General features: G+C 35.4%; 1 protein-coding gene across 2 annotated transcripts in view; it reads left to right on the top strand.

The window, feature by feature from the left end:
• Positions 1-18,872, top strand: part of ATP8A1 (ATPase phospholipid transporting 8A1) — a 252,765-nt gene that overhangs the window by 25,654 nt on the left and 208,239 nt on the right. For both annotated transcript variants that reach the window (XM_031943440.1, XM_031943439.1), the window contains exons 2-3: positions 11,450-11,564; positions 15,102-15,201. In XM_031943440.1, the coding sequence (XP_031799300.1) occupies positions 11,450-11,564; positions 15,102-15,201 (215 nt within the window). The remainder of the gene's footprint in view (positions 1-11,449; positions 11,565-15,101; positions 15,202-18,872) is intronic.

The following is an 18,872-nucleotide window of genomic DNA, read 5'->3' as shown; positions in this document are numbered from 1 at the left end:
AGATCTAAGGAACAAAATGAGATGATTCTCATCAGGACTAATGATCGAAGAGAAGACCATGGAAAAACAATGCACAACCAATGAAGGATGCTTTCTGTTGTCCCTAGAACTTCCCAGCCTGGGATTGAGTATTTCTGACACTGTTATCACAGAACTGGGCTATAGCCTCTCAGTCATCTTGTTTCCTCAACATTTTCATGTACCTAACACAAGGTTGTTTTTTTTATAAATTTATATATATACTTTTACAAATATGTGTGTGTCTGTGTATCTTATTGAATGATTGATCTTCCATCCATGTCCCTGCAAAGGGATTCAGTCAGTAAAATTCACTTGATGAGTTCAGCTTGTAAAGCTTGCAGGGCCATGAGCCTTGGGAATATTTAGTAAGAACTTCTGATTCCCATGGACATATTCCTTGTTAAAAGGACAGACACTCTTGATTAGATCTCATGTTGGTTTAACTTGTTCCTTGGTGACTCCTAAAAGATGGAATTCTCTGATGAACGATTGTCTCCACAGTGCTTCAGGTAGTCCAGGGAGAGTCTTGGAAGATTTTTTCTAGTCATCAGTGCTTTGTTACGGCTCCCTTCTGTTCAATGCCATGTTGTTTTGATCTAAAGGAATAAACTCTAGTTCTGGTGCAGTTCAATCACGTCCTTCCTGGAGCCAGAACAATCACCTGCCAAGATAAAATCCCCCCCACACCAAGGGTGATAACCTTGAGGAGTAGAATCATGGGAGTGACATCGGCCTGCCTGTTTTCTCCACACAGGAACCTGCAAGGGCAAGCCCAGGGGAAAGAACTGGGTTTGGGAAAGCGTGTCTGAGACCCCTGGATCTTGGGATGGAACTGGATCCCTGAACAGATTTGGAAGCATCCCTCAGACCCCTCTCAAAGCCTCAGAACCAAACCTCTTACTAGAAGCCCTGTTTTCTTGCAGCTCATGGCTGCCCACCTTCACTTTATCTCCCAAGGCAGATATTGGAGTCTTTGGACTGACAATAATATTCTTTCTCCTCTCCTATTTATCCCCCCTTTTTTTCCTTTCCTTATCTCAGGACTGATCTTCCTTGGGTATATGTATGGGAGGGAGGTATCTGGAGGAAGAAGGGACATGGCTAGCTGACTGTGTGGGGGCTTGATAACTAAGACAAACTTTGCTTCTATTTTTTAATTTTGCCTAAAGGATTGGCATTTAACTCCTCTCTGCCAAATTAAACTATGGTTTGCCCATAGCTTTGGGTCTTTGAAATGGAGCAGGAAGGAGAGAGAGAAATAATAATACCTTAGAAAAACGCAGATGTGTTTCACCAGACTGTCTACTGGAAAACAAAAGGAAGGATTTTAGGTCTCTACCTCAAACCAGGTCCAAGCTTCTCAGCCTTGGAGAGTTGGAAACTTCTTACAGTCCCTCTCTATTTTTGTCCAGTCCACAGCTCTGGACTCCCCTACAACTAAATGAAGCATTCAAACCCACCAAATGTGACATCTTATGGTCCTGAAATTTTGACTGTTAACCCTTTTTCTTTCCCTGCTAACCCCTATTCTTTCCCTGCTTCCTTTCTGAACAGTGCCAAGGTCATGGCTAGCCTGCTAAACTGCTAGAAATCTAAGCTATTTTGTTAATTTTGTATGGTTCTATTGGAGGGGATGTGAGAAAACTGGGACACTAATGCATTGTTGGTGGAATTGTGAATTGATCTAACCATTTTGTTGAGCAGTTTGGAGCTATGCCCAAAGGGCTATAAAACTGTGCAAACCCTTTGATCCAGCAGTGGCTCTACTGGGTCTGTAAACCAAAAGTCAAACCACTCATTCACAGAGATTTTTGTTATTCTAAGACTTCTTAACTAATTCTAATTGTGGCAGTCAAAAAGAGAAACCGGGTTACTTCTTAAATTGTTGCTGCTTAAAAGACAATCAGTGGTCATTTGCATCATAAGAGAATTGTTGGGCAGCGGAACAGCCAGCTCAGAGAAGTCTTATGGGGCCTCCCATTTTGGTTCTCCAGCTACCTTAGGTTAGTGCAGTGTAACTATGTTCCTGAAAAGTCATGTGTAAAACTGAATTTTCACAATCTGAGTCATGTTTTAAGTGTACGAGTAGAACTCTCTTTTTCAGGATGCTTGTAGTCATTCCTTTTAATGAAGCTTCAAAATGAAAAAATCCTTTTGAGTAAACTAAATGCTTTCTTTTTTTAACTTGAGTTGATTTTTTTTTTCCTGGAATCTATTATTGCAAAGCATGCCTAAAGAAGCAGACATATCTACCATCCCGAAAATTTTGTTCACTTCTCTCTTTCTGATTTAAAAGAAACCATCCCCAAACTTCTGAATTGTTCAAGTTAGTAGAATAGTGATTTTTTGTTCCAGAAACAGAACAGGATTGTTGTATCAGGTGACTTCAGTTTATTTAGATTTTTCCCTACAAAAATGAACTATTAAACTATTACTAGACTTTTGTTATTTGTCCTTCCTTCTCAAAGAGGACCAGTGACATTACAAGGATGTCCTGACTTGTGAGTGAATTGGATTTAAATGAGACAGAGCTACAAAGTCATCAGCCTTACTCTTCCCTCCAGAGTCATGAGTAGAAGTCATCATAAAAGTCAAACTGATTATTGATGGCCTGGGATGCAATGGGTGAACTTGGCTTTTCTAAATTAAGGTCTTTTCCCAATCCCAATTTATATGAGGTAACAGCGTAAGGCTTTTAAAATTGACCTGTAATCAGCCCTTATTAATGTATATGTGTATATACATATAGAGATATGTATATACACATATGAGAACATATATGTAATGTGTATACATGTATATGTATAGATGGCATGTGTTTCCTATGTGTATGTACATACACATTAGACAGGTAGCTTAGACTACTTGTGGAGGAAAGCCTAGAGGAGGAATCGGAGAACCTGACTTCCAAGCCATCCACTTCCTAGTTGTATTTTTGTGGGCAAATAAATCATTTAACTACTGAAGATTGCTTATTTGTGAAATGGTAATAACTAATACTTGAATTACCTACCTCCTAGTGCTACTGTAGATAAAGACCTAAGTTAAGTTTATGCCATGGAAGTTTATTAAAGTTTAGTCTAATCATTGCAGAGCTCTACAGTCCAATCTTCTTTTATTTATTTACTTGTTTTTCTTTTCAGGCCTTGCAATGAAAACAAACCATTGGAGTGACACATATTGACTGGTATTGGAAATTTCATTTTTCCTCTAGCTAGTGCAGAGGTGACCTAGAGAGCCAAAAACTGTGCTCAGCTTTTAAACTATATTTTGCAAATGCAAAATGGAAATCTTGACATTTTAAGCTTCCATTTTCATTGTGTTTTACAGCAGCTGTGCTTATCTCATTTTGTACCCCCTCTGTTCTGAACAGCTGCTGTCAAGTTTACGACTGAACATATCAAAAACCCTCTCTGTTCCAACAATGTCAGATTAGAGCATTTCTTAATTCCTTTAGTAGCCTGTGTCTGTCTCTATGTTAATTATATAATCATTAAATATGGACTGTTACATCATTTAAAACAGTGAAAAGAACTCTAAATTTGAAAACTATTTACTTAGTTCTGTTTTTTTGTTTTAAAGAATAGAACAAATCTATTGGATCAGAGGACTCTTGAATCAATTTAAGTTTTTTCCCCAAATGATAACAAGTTTTTAGCCTTTATCTATAAGCAGCCCTCAGAATCACTGGTATAGTACTAATGTCAAACTTAACTGCTAAGTAAAGTTGTCTCTGCAAAATTTTGATAGTGACTAAAAAAAAAAAAGGTAAGAATCTTGGGACCCTTGTCTGTTGCAAGTTTAGCCAGGCATTTGCTAGTTTAATGCTATCACTTGAGGGAATATAAACAATTCATGTGGAAAGGGGAACTATTGAATTAGTTCTTAAATGTGATAGATGATAAAAATACATCCCAAGATTCTATGACATCTTTTTACTTTTTTTTTTTTTTTTTTTTTTAAAGCATTGTCAAAGTGCCAGAAGGTTGTTTGTGAAAATACTGAACAGTTCTGTAGTAAGTCTTGGCAACATAATGATTCTTTCTGTCTTTTTCTCTTCCCTCTCCTACTCTCTCAGCCTCCTCCATCCCCACTCACCCCTGCATTTTAATTGCATAACTCTCAGTGTAACATACAAAACTGAAATAGTATATATTTGTTTTATCTTGTCTTACCAAATTGTATTACTAAACTTGTTTATGGTTTGATATTTCTTGGTTAGAATGTTAATAGAATGGCAGCCCAGTAAGTAAAAATAGGAATTCTGTGTGTGCCCAGTGTGATCCTTTTAAAGGGATTTTTTGCTGAGAGAGAAAGTGTGTCTCTTGTAGAAGATTGTGGATTGTAAGTTGACTAGGGAGCTCCTTAAGGCCATTTTTGCCTTTCTTTGCATCCCCATTGCTTGGGGCAGTGCTTGGCAAGGAAAATATTTAGTAAATATTTGTTGATTGATTGAAACATCCTGCATTCCAGAGCTTTGTTTTGCCAAGGGTGGGGACAGATTATACAAAGAAAGGTCACTTGTTGACAATACCTACTGTTAACTTGTTTTGTCTCCCTGTCTCCCTCCCTCTCTCCCTTCCTCCCTCTCTCCCTTCCTTCCTCCTTTCCTTCTTCCTTCCCCCTTTCCCTCCCTCCCTCTCTCCCTCCCTCCCTCCCTTCCTTTCTCCCTCCCTCTCCCTCCCTCCCTTCCTCCCTTCCTCCCTTCCTCCCTTCCTCCCTTCCTCCCTTCCTCCCTTCCCTCCTTCTTTCCTGAATCCTTTTCCTTCCTTTCTTCCTTCCATTTTCAGTTAAGAGTATCATTATCTGGGGAGAGGGGAGTGGTATACAGTATTGCAAGACCAGAGGTTTTAGAACTGGAAAGACTTTTAGAGGCCATCAAAGTCCAGCTTCCGTATTTTACCCTCTTAGAACCAGCATCCCTGAGAGGGTAAGGGCTCAGTCTCACTCCCAGAAAGTGCCCAAGAGATTTGTCTTCTGGTCTTCCTGACTCCACTCTGGGTGGCTTGTCTACCACACCACTTGACTGCCTTAATTATCATTGTAGAAATTTGAGACCGAGACAGATGAGACTGTAAAATGGTACAAGATTTTTTATGTAGTCCAAGAAAGGCCCCAGATGATTTGGAGACAGAGGACCTGGATTCAGTTCTTCCCCTGCCACTTAATAATGCTCTGATCTTGGACAAGTCACAGCCCCATTTTTCCCATTTATAAATTCCATTCCCCATCCATAAAGGCTTTAGAACTGAGTAATCTCCAGATTCCCACGAAGCTTTATATCTATGAACGGCAACCCTGTTGTTTTTTTTAAATGGAATTCTCATTAATTGGGAAAAGATCTGTTATCATGGAAAATGATAGATTTATACAAGTGGAGAGGAAGTGTGGGACAATGGACATGGTGCTGAACTTAGAATGGGGATCCCCACAGGCTTCAGATCCTCCTGCTGACAGCCATTGGACCCGGCTCAGTAAGATAATCTTTGAGAAACTCTCTGTAGACTCCATATTACAGAAAATGATGGAGAGTAGTAGTAGACCGCTTAGCTAAATCACTGTACTTTCAGGTGTGGTGGGCAGCTTACTGGATTTCCTTGGAGGAAGATTTTCCTTCAGTCTTGCATTTACTGGCCATTGGAACCCATGGTAAGACAGTCGACCTCTGAGCGTTGGTTTGCTCATATGTAAATAAAATAGCAATAATAATAACTGTACTTCCTACCTCGTAAGGTCACTTGGTGAGGATTAACTGAGATAACAAATATAGAACATTTTACAAGTTTTATGATACCATATAATGTGAGCTGTTAGTATTGAGTTTCCAAACCAGGTGTTCCCCTGCTGATGAAATCACAGGTCCCTGATGTATTGTACAATTAAGTACTGTTTCCTAAATAAGAATTGAATCCTGTTTTAGAATAGTTTTCTCTGTGGTTGTCTGCACAGAAGCAGCTAGGTTTTGAGTTCAGTAAATCCTACTAACATTTTACCATTTATTCTTTGCCAGGGAGCAGCAGGCCACAGACTGTAGTCTCTGTACATTGGACTATGTTGCTCTTTTTCTCCTTGTACATTCACTCATTATTACAAAGTACTATTCCACCTTGTAGTCAAAGGTTCTATGGTGTTCATTTTTTAGATCAAATAGCCATTGTGAAGAACTTGGCCAGACCTTAGATGAATTCCACTTCTGATTTATCCTACAAAAATGGATTAATTTTTATTTCTCTATCTTTTCCTTTAACCAGTAGAGAGTTCAGCAGTCTGTATAAAAAAACCTTTCCTTTTTCTTAATTTCCTGTTATCATCCAGTCCCCAAAGCTTGGAAACTAAGTGCCATCCTTGACTCTCAAAAACCATTATCAGTCAGTGCACGGCTCCTTCCTAACCCTCATCTCTCCTGGATTATTGTACCTCAAGTCTCTCCCTAATCTAGTTCATCCTCTTATTTGCCAGAGTCGTCTCGACTGCACTGACTCCTAAGGATCTATAGTGTCAGACGTAAAATCCTATTTATCTTGTAAAGGCCTTTAATTTGGTCCTCTCCTACTTTCCCATTATTCCTGTACTTGACTGTACCTTTTATTCTGATAGACACTGACCTCCTTGCTTTTATACTTCAGGAGATAATTCCTTCAGCTCCCAATTTTCTGCATTTTCACTGGCTTTCCTGGTGCTTTGAATACTCTTCCTCCTTATCACTACTTCCTTTAAATCTCAGCTAAAGTCCCCCCTTTTGTGAGAAGTCTTTCCCAGTCCTCCTTAATGCAAGTGCCTTCCCTCCATTGATGATCTCCATTTTTCCTATCCACATCTTGTTGTGTATAATTCTTTGACTGTTGCCTTCCTCATTAGACTGTAACCTCTTTGACAGAAAGGACTGTTTTTTGCCCTTTTTTTGAATCCCTAGGTCTTACAAAGAGCTATTTTTTGACCACAAAGAGCTATTTTTGCTATTATTGCCACAATGCCTGGCACGTAATTAGGACTTATAAATGCTCATTGACTTGAATTCAAAATACCATAGGATCGCAGTGCTGAAAAAAGACCTTAAAATGATCTAAACTAGCTGATTTCTTTCATATGTGCAAGCTAAATCTCAGAAAGTTAAATGACTGTAGCTTGTTAGTGAAAGAACAGGAATGAAAACATAGCTCTCCCCACTTGCAGTGACTGCTGCCCCAGCTTCTACTTGTGTCCACCAGAAAAAAAAATGACTAGTTTTAGAATACAACCGTTGGTAAGAAAAAGTTTTAAAAGCTTATGATAAATAATAACTGGTTTTCCAGAGGACTGATTATGAAATATGATACCCACTCTATGACAAAGAATAAATAGATTCAAAATGCAGAATGAGAAATACATTTCTGGGTGTGGTCAATATGGGAATTTTTGTCTGACAATCCCTGGCAAGGGTTTTATTTTTCATTATTATTTTTTATTTGGGGAGGAGCTGGGAATGGAAGGAAGAATGGGAATAGTAGTAGGATTGTTCTTTGTCCCTCCAAAAAAGAAAAAAGATGATTGAAACTATTTTTTAAATGTGCAGGAGAACATATACAATATTAGAAACACAAACAGGCTAGCTTTGAAATTTACTTGTTGATAGTAATAGTACATAGATAGTATCATAGTATTAGTATTGAAGTAATACATAGAGACATAAGCAATCTTTTTTTTTTCCATATTTTACATTATATGAGAAAATGGGCATTTTATTTGGTGTTTTGTAGGTTCAGAATTGGAAAATAAAATAAACTTTTTTAAAAAAGTAAATAATTGATTTAACCTCAGAGCTTGGGTTTTGTTTCTTAGCTTTCTAATGTATGTATTTTAATTATTATATGTTACATATATATTTATATTAATATCTTATTTCCCTTCTAAACAACAGATTTCGTGAGGACAGTGATAGTGTCTGATCTTAATTTATATATCTATCATTTACTAGCATGCAAGTGGCACTTAAAATGGAAGTTGCTAATTGTATATATTTTATTTGAATTGTCTATGTTTAAAATGTTAGTATCTTTATATAATTATTTATTGCAAATTTAACTATTTTTCAATGCATAGAGAACAAGAGATTTGTACACCCAATTAGTGCTGTGTATGTTTCTTTAAGAACCATACATAATATAAAAAATTTAATAAGTAACCACAAAACTGTTGCCTTCCGATTTTTTTTGTTGTTTTCTGTGCATTTAAAAATGTTTTCTTGTTTCCCTTTGTATTTTGACATTTCTGTCAAACTACCTACTAATTTACTTTCTCTTGTCACAAATACTTCCTGCAAAATAAATGTGTACTTTAGTGATGGGCGAGAATGCATATTTCATTCTTTATCTCTAACCACTGCTTTTATCCCTAGTTTTTTTGAAGTCCTTCTTGTTTTATGCTTTGATCAGAATTCTAAAGTCTTTAAAAGTTCCTTTACTTCATGTTATGTGTTTTGCAGTCATAGCATAAATTATTCTCTTGGTCTTTCTTACTTCATTCTGAATCAGTTCATGTATTTTTCCAATCTTCAACACCAGTCCAAATTGTATTAAGTCATTGGAATTTCCAGTGAAAAGATAGGAATCATACATTTGTGGTTAGTGATGTAAATGTAAGAATTTAAATTCTGAGATGACCTTTTGTGGCAGTAGTTTTTGACCTGAAGTGCCTAAATTTAGACATGGGATGAGTTTACATGGAGGAAGATAAATACAATCATAATAATATGATTAATAATAATAATAGATGCAATAAATACAATAATAATAATAAATTCAAAAATAAATACATCACAAAGTAAACCTACTTATAGTAGATTTCCTTTGTGATTGTATTTATCTTAAAACATTCTGAGAAGAAATCCGTAGGCTTGTCCACATATTTAAAGGGTACAGTGACATACAAAAAAAGACTAAAGACATCTCTGTTATGGAAAATCAAGGCTACTTCCCTTTTTAAGAAATAATATCTTGGTTATTTTGAATCCTTAATTGCAAAGAGGCCAGCTGCAATTCCTCTATTTAGGAGTTAGTTCAGAAAAGATTATGATGTTGAACAGAGTATTTTTGTTAGAAACAAATGAAAGCCCCAGAAGTTACAGGGGAAACGACAAAAATGCATTTGTGCTATTTGGAATATCCTTCTTTTCCAGGAATTTTCTTGATTGCTCCTACTTCCACTTTGTCTCCTCGCCTCACGTTACTTCTCACTCCTTCACTCAGTAGCCAAATTGATCTTCCCAAAGGGCAGGTGCAGCCATATTATTCTCTTCTTCATTAGTCTGCAGTGACTCCCCATTACCTCCAGGATAAAATGTCAATTCCTCTGACTTTGAAAATGGACTCTCCGACCTTGACCATCTCTTCATATCTCCAGCTTTCATGTTCTCTTGATCTGTGCCTTTTTACTTCATGGCTGGAATACCTGTTCTTTTCCCTGACTTTCTGAAAACAAAACAAATACAAGAAAAAGCCTTTCACAGCTCCTCCCCAGCTCCCCAACACAGGATGAGGGGCTTCCTTCTGAAATCACTTCCCATTTACTTTATTCCTATTCTGTACTTTGCTGTTTCCATGTTGTTTCTCACATTGACCAGAATTTTGTCTTTTATTTTCTTTGTATACTCAGAGCTCAGAGCAGTATCTGGCACATTTGAGTTCCTTAATAAATAATTATTAACTGTGGATACAAGTTTAGCATTCCCTAGTTCAGCAAACTTTCCACTGCTTTAATTAACATGGTGGACATGGCCCTGTCTGGGGGAGCCCAGATCCCTGAGTTAGCTTTTCTGAGAAGTGACCATCACACAGTAAACTTGAATGACTTGAATACATGTTACCAACCTGTTGCCTGAATTACCACTTTCTCCCTCTTTTCAAAGCAATGTGTCAAAGGGAATCAATTGGCAGGGGAATAGGATAGAAATTTGACTCTAAACATATTTTCAGAATTCTTGCAACAAACAAATCCTGTGTTACATATTTATCAGATTTTGTAACATGTCATATACACATACATATAATTAATTTATATAATATGTAATATCTATTATATAATATAATTTCAGCATATAATTTAAAAATTCAATGGATATATTGATTATGGACTTCCTTTTCAGTCAGTTTTTAAACCAAATTTATATTAATGCATGGATTTTTTTTTCCAAAATAGCCATTTAACTACTCACATGCTACCCATTCAAAACTAAAATTAGTGTTACCAAGGACAGTTAGATGGCTCAGTGTATAGAACATTGTTTCTGAACTCAGAAGAACCCGAGTTCAGGTCCACTTAAAACTTAACTGTGTGACTTTAGAGAAGTCACTTAACTCCGGTTACCTTGCCAATAAATAAATAAAATAAAATTAGTATTATCACTACATCTTCTAGAGTGGAAAAATCCTAATCTTTTGAATTTCATATCCTTATCAGAAACTAGGAAAAAAAACTTGTTTTTAACTTCTGATTCATTTTTTTTTGTGCTCTCGAAACTAATTTCTGCTATAGATATTCTTTATTTATATTTAAAATCTATTTTTAGCAATGCAGCAAAGCATTGTCCAAGTAGAATCTTCTGAATCTTTCAATTTGGTTTAGGTAAACTATAGTCAGGTGTCCCATGAAACTAACTCTTAATTCTTTGGGATTTTAAGTAGGAAAGAGATGGCCAAAGGAAACAGGATGAGGAGGAGGATGATTTAAAAACGTGAATTTTTTTTCCTGCTCCGAATAACCAAAACCTACTTTACTCTCTCTCCTCAATACCCAAAATGGATTTATTCATAAAATGTTTGTTCAAACCTGATATTGTTTCCTCTGTTACCTCTTTCCCTACTTCAACTTGCCATCTTGGCAAAACAAGTCTTATTATCTCTCTCTGGCCACTTCATTCCCTCCTTCCCTACCTTACCAACCATCTTTGGTCCTGGAGTATCTGAATACAATGTTTCAATTTCTGCTCCTATTGCCCCACAGTCCTCCATCCCTGTAACTTGTGGATTAGTGCCCAGCCACTTTTCCCCTTTGTATACCTTGCCTCCTATTAAATTTTCAATTCCTTGAAGGAAAGAACTCTCTTTTGCATTCATAATTGCATCATCAGTGCTTAGTACAGTACTTGGGGCATCATCCTTAAAAGATGTTTTTTTATTCTTCATTTGTTCATTCCCTAAATCTTAGGCTAGAGAGTCCTGTGAGAAGAGAGAAACAAGGGAATATTCTATTAAATCAATCAAACATATGTTCAATGTGTCTACTATTGAAGATCTACATAGAAAAACATGTCATTTGAAATTTAAATTTTAAAGAAAACTGAAACAAATCTTTGATCATTTTTGAAGACTCCAAAAGCATGTTTTTGATAAATAATGCATAATGAAGTATTTCTTAGTTATTAAAATTTTTCTCTTTTTTTTTTTTTTTGAAGGCTATGAAAAGACAGATGATGTTTCAGAGAAAACCTCTCTGGCTGATCAGGAAGAAATAAGAACTATATTTCTCAATCAACCTCAGCTGACCAAGTTCTGCAACAACCATGTGAGGTAAAAACTTCCTAACAATTATTGTAGTGTAATCTTTCAGCATCACAAAATCTATAGCAGTGTAATTAAACTCAGAAGAGTTTACTACTCTACTACTACAAAAGAGCTACTAGTTGTTATACATAAGGATCCTTGCAGATGATTTAGTGACTTAGAAAACCTTATATTAAAACTGTTTATGTTTTGTGGTATTTTTACTTATTTTGTTAAATATTTCCCAATTCCACTTTAATCTGACTAAGTTCATACTTGAGAATGGTGTGAGCCTCATGGGCTGTGCATTTGACACCTCTTGTCATAGAGAATAGAAAAAGCACTGACTGGAGTCTGAAAGTCCAACTTTGGTAATTATTGGACATGTTTGACCCTTGTCAAATCACTTTGTCTCTATAGAGATGATAATAATTATACTTTTACCTCAAAAACTCAAATGAAATAATATAAATGAAGTACTTCATAAGCTTCACTAGCTTTTATTCAATACTTTTTTTAAAATTAATTCTAACAACAATAATAGTATCTTCAATTATGTAAAGAAAGAAAATCCCCCCTAAGTGGACTTTAGCTATGAAATTCAATATTTGAGTCCAATGTGTACAAGAATGGAGACATGGCTTAGATTTCTGATTCTTTTAGGGTAGAAAGATGAAAATGCATCAGGTGGGGGTTAGGTCTTCTGGGAAAATTATATGCTGGAAGGTAAATGTCAAAAATCTGTGGCAAAGGAGATAATATTTGCAAAGTGCCTAGCACAGTAATGATTATTCTCTTCCCTCCCCCACTTCACATTGTTTCTGTTGAGATTTGGGGGGTATTTGACATGAGCTTTATCAACTGATTTTTGAATATCTTTTTGGGAGTACTTTTTATAAATGTTTTAATAATCTTTGTACATTCTAACCAGAAATCTGTAGGATATTTTGAGCTCTCATTGTAATTATTGTTCTATGATTTATGTTGTGGTTTTCTTCTAAGGAGGGTATATTTTTTTAAAAGTGAAAGTGTATATAGTTGTGAGATGATTGCATTTAATCCCCAGTAATCAAAAGCTATTTAATTATTCCAGGTAATTTGAGTGATGCTAACAGTTTAAAGGATCTAACAAAATACTGATGTCTTCTTACTGGGACTCTGATTAGCACACTGATTAAGATGGATGATATATTAAGCTTTCTTAATAATTCATACACACACTTACACATATATACATGCATATACATGTGTATAATATACAGACATATAATAAACATATATGTTATATACATAAATATATCTACAGATATATAATATACACACATACCATACACATATGTATACATACATGTATACATATATATGCACCCTGAAATGCTACTTTAATATTGTTTGCTTAGAAAATGTTTGGCCACCTTAAGGAGAAAGAAACAAAAGAACAGAATTTTATGGCGATCCAAAAGATGAATTTTAGCTACAAGTATCATTTCTGATCTTTTCTTTTCCACTAGAGCTGTCATCAAATAAAGAAATAATTGTTTGATTCAGTTTTTATTTCTTTTTCCTTTCTCTAATGATTAAGATGTTCAAGAGAAAGTGATATACCCAAGATAGGAGGTAATAGAAACCAGGAAGAGGAATAATCCATTAACTGTATGGGCCCCTCAGTAATTGAAAGTTGGTTATAAAAAAAAAGAAAAGAAAGAAAGTTTGAGAGTTGAACCACTGGTTAGTAGAATGTAATAAGTTACAGATAAATGAATTTTGATGTGATGAGTTTTGTCATTATGACAGACGATTTTCAAATGTGGCCTGTTACTAGTTTGTGCTTTTTATTCTCTGCAGCAAGTTTATAGCAATGTTTATGTCTCAGTGAGTTTCCCAGGTATCACCTTCCTAACTAGTCATTCTTCCACCTGCTTAGCAAAAGAAACATATGGCTGTATCCAGCCAGACTAGAAGTAGACTTGTGGCTGAAATTGCACTAGTAAAAAGTTCATCCGACACAAAGTACAGATGCTATTACTCTTGATGCTGTCTTATAAATGCCATTTTTTAAAATAGTTTCACTTTCTGAGCATGTGTTCCAACTCTAGAAATGTTAAAAATCATTTACCTTCTGCCCAAATCTTAGCAAAGACGTTATTTCACATCAAAGAATCCTGTACTACCCTTTTACCCTTTGACTAAAAATATTGAAGGAGGTTTAGGGGAAAAGAAAAAGAACTTTTGTGTCCTAAAACATTGATAGCAACTTTCCTTGTGGTTTCAAAGAACTGGAAATTCCCTTCAATTGCAGAATGGCTGTATAAGTTGTGGTATATAATAGTGATGGAGTACTACTGTGCTTTAAGAAATGATGAACTCAACGATCTTGGGGAAACATGAATAGATTTACACAAAATAATGAAGAACAAAATGAGCAGAACCCCAGGGAATGTTGTATACAATAGTAGTAGCATGTTTTAAGAATGACTTTGAGTGAATAAGCTATTTTGGCTATTATCAATAACTAAATGAGCTACAAAAGACATTTGAAAGAAAATATTATCTACATCCAGAGAAAGAACTGATAAATAGAAGTATCTATAGGGTGGTTTTACATATAATGTCTGTGTGTATCACATATTTATCCCTAATGATAAGCATCTCTAGAGTGTGGGTAACTATTATCTAGGGAGGGGAATGAAAAAAAAAAAGGAAAAAGGTTATTTGATAACTTCATTATATCTTTAAAAGGAATATGAAGTTGTACATAATATATTTGCAGTTTCATGTACAGTCTTTTTTTTTTTTTTCTATTCTACTATACTATGTATATGCTTATTTTCTTTCTTAAGTTCAGAATAAAATAAATAAATAAAAATAATAGTAAGGCAGTTTCCCAAAACCTGCATGACTGGGCTTTAATCTATCTTTACCATCATTTATATGGTTTCCCATACAGACACTATATAATCTAGTCCATCTATCCTTCTTACCTTTTTTCATATACAGAATTCTATTTCCCCTCTCTATATTTTTGCACTGGCCACTCCTTATCTCTGAAATATACTCCCATCTCTGTTCTAGAGTGCCAAGTTTTCTCCAGGGACTATTTTCTACATGAAACTTTCTCTAATCCTCAAAATTACTAATACCTTCCCCACTGAGAAGTTACCTATTGTATGTATTTCCCTATCTCTCCCCCAAAATCTCCTTAAGGACTGGGATTTTTTTGCTTTTGTCTTTAGTTTAACAATAATGCATTGTGATGGATTAAAAACAGAGGCCACTGTCAATAACTCTCTGATGAAACAGAAAACGGCCAAAGACATATACAAAAGGTTTTGCCCAGAAAACAGAATCCATGTTGGCTTTGAGACTCCACTTGCCACATAGATGGAGCTCCCTCCTAGAAGAGACTATTTTGTACTTCATTTACCTTCATGGTCTTCTGGAATGCTTTCCCAATGTTGAATAAAATGCACATTTTCTTGATGCCGTGTTTTTTGGAGAATAATGTGGAAGTCATGAATTAACTTGTATTTTTGAGGCCTTTTTCTCCTGATTTGTATTTTACAGCACAGCCAAGTACAACATCATTACATTCCTGCCAAGATTTCTGTACTCCCAGTTCAGAAGAGCTGCAAATTCCTTTTTCCTTTTCATTGCATTGCTTCAGGTAAGTACATTCATGAAAAAAACAAACAATTAGCATTTAAGGTCATATGTTGAGGTACTAACAAATGTTTTTGATAAGCTTTGGACTTGGTTTATCAACTCTTGTGAAATTTTCAAAGGTGAAGATAAGCTATTTTGCAGACTCACACCAGCCTTTTGTCACAGTTTGTACCTATTTCCCTGGCCCTCCTCTCTAAGGCTATATAATTTTTCCCATTTCATTTTATATGTCTTCAAATTTTAACTTTAAGATCATTAATATAACAGCAGGCTTTGGCTTTGTCCCGTTAGAATTGCCACCAGAAATGTTATGTTTACTGTGTTTATATGTGCGTTTTTATTGTCTTTTTTGCATAGTCAAATATCTGAAGTGTTTATTAATTCTTTAAAAAGTGGCAAGCACTGTGCTAAGTGTCATGGATACAGAGAAAAACAAAATTATTCCCTTCCCACCCCAAGAGGAGTTAAGCTTATTTGCAGACTCACCAGAAATATTTTATTTACTGTGTTTTTATTGTCTCTTTTCCATAATCACATATCTGAGCAGTTTTTATTAATTCTTTAATAAATGCAATGGATATAGAGAAAACCAAAATTATCTCCTTCCCCATTCCAAGAGAAGTGGGGACTATATGTAAGGAGGAATATAATATAATATGATAGGGAGAAAAAATACAGCAACCCATGTACATATAAAATATGTACATGATAAATTTGAAGTAATCTGAGAAGGAACATAGGAGAATTAAATACTGAGAAAGTCTTCTTGCAAAAGATGAGATGAGCTAAAACTTGAGGGAAGACAGGAGGTGGAATTGAGGAGAAAAAGCAAATGCTTGGAGCTGGGAGCTGGATTATTCTATGTATACAGTTAGTGTCCATGTGTACAGAATCTATGAGGTGACCAAAGAATAAGACTAAAAAGATGGAAAGGGGATGGGTCATAGAGGGATTTAAAATCAAACAGATGTTGTTTGATCCTGGAGATCCTAGGGAACCACTGCAGTTTATGGAGACTGAACTATGCTTGGGAGGTGAGGAAAGACTTGTGGCAGGGAAACCAAACAGCCAGCTATTGCCCTGGCCCAGGTATATGGTAATGAGGGCTTTCACCTGGGTGACAGCAGAGACTGGAGCATCTTTAAGAGAATTGCCGAACTGGAATAAATAGGATTTGGCAACAGATTGATGAGAAGAGAATGAGAGAGAAGGGGAAGCCTCAAGGAGGACATCCAGGGTGACTTGGAGGATGGTAGGACCCTGAATAGCATTGAGAAATTAGGAAGAAGGAAGAGTTTTGGGGGAACAATGATTTCGATTTATAAATAAGTATAGTGTAGCTCATACACATAAAGACTATAATTAAATCCAAGTGAGCTGCTGAGATCATCTAATGAGATAGGATAGAGGGAGGAATACCAGACTAGTGTCCTGAATGAACATCCATTAAGGAAAGGATGAGAAAGAATTGTTAGACAGGTAAAAGGGGTCCATTTGGTGAAAATACATAGATAAGTTCACATAGAATTAGAAAGGATGATCAACATACTCCCATCCAGCCTTCTCATTTTAAAGATGGGGAAACTGAGGCTCAGAAAGCAGGTATGACTCACCAAAGTCACACACGTAGCACAACTTAAATTCTGACTCGGTTCCTCAGGTCCCAAATTCAGTGTTTTGGCCAATGTACCATGACTATTAGAGGTGTTCGTTTGTGTATTAAAATATATATACTGTTTAGAAGAATTGCACATATTTAACTTATATTGGATTACTTGCTGTCTGAGGGGGAAAAATGGAGAAGGAGGGAGAAAAATATAAAACACAAAAAGTTATTATTAAAAAAACAAACCAAAAAACATATATGCAACTTGAAGGCTCTTAGTCAAGGACATTCCCCTGTGATGGCTAATTAGCTATAAATGAGAATCTCTTAAGGGGATTTACATAAGACAGGTAATTTAGTTTCCCGTACCCATTTAAAATGTGATGGCAGTCTCCAACTGTTATCTTTATGAGAATGTTGTGGGAACAGATTCTTAAAGTGTTATTTCGAGCTATCTTGTTCCCTGCTATCTTGCCATAGGTATTGGCTCTTAACTACCATTGGCTGTGGAGCTTGAAGAAGTTCCTGCCTAGAATGGCTCACAGTATGAATCCAGGTGATGGTGTCCTGTTAACAGATTGAAAAAGCAGGGCCCAAACTTCCTCTTCTGCTCCCTTAGGTTTTGTTTATGGAGGATTATGAGATGATGTCCTTTTTTGAAATACTCCTTAGAGAGTCTTGGTTAATGCTTGATTTTCAGCGGTATAATTATCAGCTCCTTGAGCCCAAGGGTAATTTAGAGCTCCTGATGAGGTGTTTTCTTCTCACATGTTCATTCTCTCTGGATGATACTTTTGTGTTAATAGTTTTATGGCAGTAACCAAAATTTGGATTCATTTCTTGAAAATTCAGGGCTTGGACTCAAAGATTTCAGTATCCTTAGGATGTCATGAATATTGTGCTTGGTTTGTTTTTGGTTTTTTGGGGGTTTTTTTTGAGGCCATTCTATGATAATAAGAATGAAAAAATGAATATATGCCCACATATTTTATATATGTGTGTGTGTATGTATACATATATTACAGAGGATGGGTGAGCTCTCTTAAAATACATATTAAAAATACTTAAAAATACATATTAGACTTAAAAAGACTTAAAAATACACATTAGACTATTTAAAAATGAACTTTTTACTGAATAATATAATAGTATTGATTAGGGAGCTTTATTGACTGTGTATGTGTATGTTTTAACTGAACTTGTGTTCACTAATATAGATCTGTGATTCTTCTGCAATGTGTAGTTTTAGAGAATTCCCTAATATGGAGAAATTAAGGGATATATAAACAATTATATGTCAGAGGTGGAACTTCCCGAGTCCCCAAGTTGGCTAGCTCTTTATGAACTAGAGTCAAGTTGCCCCTTTTATTCTCAACATGAATTCTTAAGCCATTGATTTAAGAGATATAAAATTCTGTGCTTTTTTGGAAGTTATACATGTTGTAATAAGTTTGAAATGTGCTATTTATTTGGGATGAAATCTGAGAATATAAAATGTTAAAATGTTCAAGTGTGATGGAGCAGGTACCAAATATTCCAAACATAAAATTATACATTGAGTTCAGTCATTGAAAATACTACAAGTTAAACTTGTATCATGGACCTAGTCATTTGTTAAATTGGTAATAGATGATCAAGGATGGGAAAAGATGCAAGAATCTTTTTCATGACAGTAGTGTTTGTAGAATAATTTAGGTCATTCTTATTAAGTTTCCAAAGGACTTGAGTCAGAGTGGTTCTTTTTATTTAAAAGTGACTTTTATGATTTCTGGTACTAATTGATTTTTCTTCATTTTGAAAAAAACTTCCTTAGCTTTTCTAGTCCATCTTCCTCACAACAGAAATGAAAGTATTGATGAAGAATAGGATCATATTTCACTTTCAGTCTTAAAATTAGAGAGATGAATTTTCACATTGTTTCAGAGTTCTGCCATGTGTAATTCCATTTCATTTATAATTTGCTTACATTTATATTACTTGCTAATGTATTATATTGGTGGTGTGTGAATAGATAACTTTTCAACTAATTTTCAGAGGAAAATTTAGTCAGATGATGATTGATAACT

This window comes from Sarcophilus harrisii, chromosome 6 (genome assembly GCF_902635505.1).
Source record: "Sarcophilus harrisii chromosome 6, mSarHar1.11, whole genome shotgun sequence".
NCBI lineage: Eukaryota > Metazoa > Chordata > Mammalia > Dasyuromorphia > Dasyuridae > Sarcophilus > Sarcophilus harrisii.
The sequence above is the reverse complement of the archived record's forward strand: the minus strand, read 5'-3'. Positions and strand labels throughout refer to the sequence as shown.